The following is a 4083-nucleotide window of genomic DNA, read 5'->3' on the forward strand; positions in this document are numbered from 1 at the left end:
TTTAAGTTAGTGATTGAAAAATATTTTTCAGTATTATAGTCAAACACCGGAATATATTTTCCAATATTGTGGAAAAACACAAGAAAATATTTTATTTTCCTCCATAATATTTTTCAGAATACAATGTTTTCCACTAAATAAATCTATTTTATTAAATCGAAATCGTCAGTTCGGTTAATCGATTTTCTTCTCCAATGCTTGGTTCGGTCGGATTGTTTTCCAACCCTATTAAAAACTCTCCAAATATTTTAAATTTATCGTGTGTCAAAAAGAAAATATCAAATTGATAAATAATTAGAACTTTTTTAAAAATTTACGGGACCGTTCAAATTTTGGAATTATTTTATTATATAAAAATAAAAGTTAATGAATGATATAAGGTAATTTTAAACTTTCAAAAATTCAAGACCAAAACTGGAGTTTTGAACCATAGTTGACTATTTTAAACTTATTATTATTGACACACATATCCAATCCAATATTGTAAGAATCACGTTATGTATGTTATATGCTTAATTAATGAGATGGTGCATTTCAGTAATTTTATTAAATCAAATAAGGTAAGGTATAATAAACCCTTACTTTCTTTTTTTTTTTTTTAAAAAAACCGCTACTTTCCTTTTATTTCTCTTCTGTCAAAATGGAAGATCCAACCCTTACTTTCGTTTTATTTCTCTTACTTTACTAATCCTCTAAAACTATCTATCCAATCAAAGCCTTAGCCTCATAATATCACAAAAACGTTAGCCTAATTTTCTGACGTGGCGCTGGTTAACTTTATACTTTTCCATAATCTCCTTTTAATCTGTCCGCTTAAAAGCCAAATCAGGCTCTTATATTCCTGCTGTGGCATTCTCCGGTCGCTGGCCCTCCGGCATCCAGTAATCTCTCCGGCATAGTACTCCAAACTTCCAGGTTCTATCCGTGGATCCTTCTCCTTAACATTCCGCGGAATTTTAATATCATGCTCTGTTTAATTACTGAGAAAATTTGGGGAAGGAATGGAGATTTGTACATAAAACTGAGCTAATGTAGTGTAAAATCGTTAAGTCATCAATATGCAAGTGATTGAACTAAAATCACCGGACCTTATTTGATTCTACCAAACATACTCCTATTCTTATAGTTTCGTAAATTTTTCTTCTGCATTTGATTTTCTTGTTATTGCTGTTTTTATTAAAAAATCATATTTCATTTCGTGTTTGAGTTATGAGAAATTAGTATAATTTAAAAAATTTAAATCAAACTTGAATGAAATATAAGACTGAGCTTCAATTGTTTGTATATATTGTTCATGCACAATTGTTGTAAGGATTGATTATGCATTACAACTTTATTAAAGAAAAATTTGAAGAATTTGAAGGTATTCTCAGATGACCTAGAGCTAGGTTATTGTGATTTTGAATTACATTATGTGAAGAAATTCGATTAGTTGAGTGATTTAATATTTAATCATGAAGTTCTTTTTGTAGTTGTTATGAATGATTTTCATTTTGTATTAATTTGACAGTATTCCTGATGAACAAAGAGGCGCAGGATCGGATGTGTGCTGCACAGGATGGAACTTTGGGGCGACCCAAGGCAGTATGGACTTCAGCTCGTGATGCTTATCTTGTCGACCTTTTAGTTCACCAACATAACTGTGGAAGAACTGCTTACAATGAGTTCAAAAATGAAGTCATTAGATCTATAACCCGTGATTTCAACAAGAAATTCAGCTTGAGTTTAGAGGAAAACCAGATTAAAAACCGGTACAATGTTATGAAGAAAGATTATGGTGTTGTTAAGACCCTGCTTAGCAGTTCTGGATTTGGCTGGGACGAAACACGCCAAATGGTTGTGGCTGATGATCAAGTTTGGGATAGCTACATCCCGGTATGTAACTAACTACAAATTAAGGACCGCATTTGGTGTGCATAGAGATAACATGACTGACATGACATAACAACGCGATTATGATGTTTCTTGCATATATATTATATACAATTATATGGAACTATAGATATCATAACTTATTTTTGACATGATAACCGGAAATTGCTACCCCTAGAATTGAGAAGCTTACAACATATTGTTGCAGGTAAAATGTGAAGCAAGGCCTTTTCGGAGAAAGAGCTTCCCGTTATATAAACTGATGTCTGTCATATTTGAAGGTAGATTTTTTGTGCTTCCCTAGCTAGTTATGTGTTATAGCTCTATCATTTGGTAACATAGTTGAATGCAGGAGAAAGAACTACTGAGAAATTGCCGGTTCCAAGTGGAGTTGTGGCTGGAACTGAAGAGGAAAACAGCAATACAGAAACGGTTCGATCTTCAGAACCCGTTAATCTGCCTACACAAGCGGTTGAGGGAACTCTTGATTCCGATTCCATTATCGGAATAAACTACACGAAAACAAGGAAGCGGAAATCAGACACTCCATCTGCATGTGGTCACAGGAGAAGAGTATGCGAACATAATATTGGAGAAACTTTGGAACGCATTTTATATGAAATGTTGTCGACAGCCACATTGATAAGAGGTGTGGAAAGGAATGTGTTGCCTGAGAAAACAATGTATGAAAAGTGCTTAGAGGATTTGCAGAAGTTGGAAGAGTTGGATGATACAGAGTTTAGTAAGGCTGTTAGTGCTCTCAAAGATGACAAGAATGCAATGGCATTCATGAAGATTAAAGGGCCTAGGCGTTTGATATGGCTGAGATCTCTATGGGAAGCCTAGTTAATCGGAGTGTTGGACTGTAATCAGTTAAACTTAATTAGTCTCATTTATCTTTCTTATAAGCTTGATTAAACCCATATTTATGCAGTTTTCTTTTCAAAATTTTACTGAAATGCTACATATTCGGGCTAAAGCTGGTAGATTACATTTGAGATCTTTCACTTTCTTGAAAGAAAAAGGTTGGGAGCTTCGAACTTGATATATGGCCAAGGCTTATTTGTAAGGCTATTTTGGTTAAACTAGATTTCCTATTGAAATTGTTGACCTTACATTATGTGACTTGTAATATTTTTCATTTTGAGGGTGTACATTTTTTTTTCCGAGCGTGTTCCTATATATTTTTTTTCTCATTTGTGTTGAAGGTGTAACTTCTCAGTTGCATGCTAACTTAATTTTAGTCAATTGCATGGTTGTATTGTAAGATTGTATTCAGCAACTTGAGAAGAGAAACAAAAGAAATGGCCTTTGAAGAATAAGGATGGAGTATCTTGCCAGAGTAGATTTGATCATGGGCTGGGCCAGATCAGAATCGTGCTGGACTTAACAGGTATGACATTTTTGTGATTAACCCTTTTTTAAATTATCCACAACTATATGAAATAATAATTTGAATGATGTCAAACTAAATAAATTATTATTTTTAATATATTTTAAGAACTAAGATTTATAAATTAAAATTTTAGGATAGAGTCCCCGAGTAAGAACTTTCTATGAATAGGTTAAATTTTTAAGGTTTAGGATTTATGAATTGGAGTTTATAATTTTTAAATTAGGGTTTAATTTAAATGCATATTTTATTTGTGATATATAGAAAAAATAACATATTTAGAATTAATTTTCTTAGTATGTAATCTGTATTAGTATCTCTCAATTGATTCTATATTACATGCACATATATTTATATATATACAATTAGGAGACATCTTTACCCTACAAGTAGTCTAAACATCTTACCCCACATCAGACATACAACTACCCAATACTATAGCAGACATATAACAGTTTCGGACATGTTTTACATTGACTACGCATGCTTTACATTAATTACACTCCACCCCCCCCCCCCCCCCCCCCCCCCCCCCCCCCCTCTCTCAAGTTGGAGCATAAATATTAATCATGTTCATCTTGGTACATATATAGCTAACTCGATTTTCCTGTATCACTTTCATAAAGACGTCTGCCAATTGCGCCCCTGTTCTGATACATGGAGTTATGATTGTGCCATTTTCTACCTTTTCTCGAGTAACGTGGCAGTCAACTTCTATGTGCTTTATTCTTTTGTTGAACACCAGATTGTTGGCGATATAGATAGTTGTTTCATTGTTACATCATAAATTCATAGGTTTCGTCTGAGCAACCCAATTT

At 33.4% G+C, this 4083-nt stretch overlaps 1 protein-coding gene across 1 annotated transcript; it reads left to right on the top strand.

The window, feature by feature from the left end:
- The first annotated feature begins 648 nt into the window (after window positions 1-648).
- Window positions 649-3014, top strand: LOC136223785 (uncharacterized protein At2g29880-like). The gene is made up of 4 exons (XM_066011953.1): window positions 649-915; window positions 1511-1875; window positions 2081-2153; window positions 2225-3014. Exons 2-4 carry the CDS (start codon window positions 1519-1521, stop codon window positions 2716-2718), a joined length of 924 nt encoding a protein of 307 aa, XP_065868025.1. The 5' UTR covers window positions 649-915; window positions 1511-1518; the 3' UTR covers window positions 2719-3014.
- The last annotated feature ends 1069 nt before the right edge of the window (window positions 3015-4083 follow it).

Source organism: Euphorbia lathyris, chromosome 3 (assembly GCF_963576675.1).
Source record: "Euphorbia lathyris chromosome 3, ddEupLath1.1, whole genome shotgun sequence".
Taxonomy (NCBI): domain Eukaryota; kingdom Viridiplantae; phylum Streptophyta; class Magnoliopsida; order Malpighiales; family Euphorbiaceae; genus Euphorbia; species Euphorbia lathyris.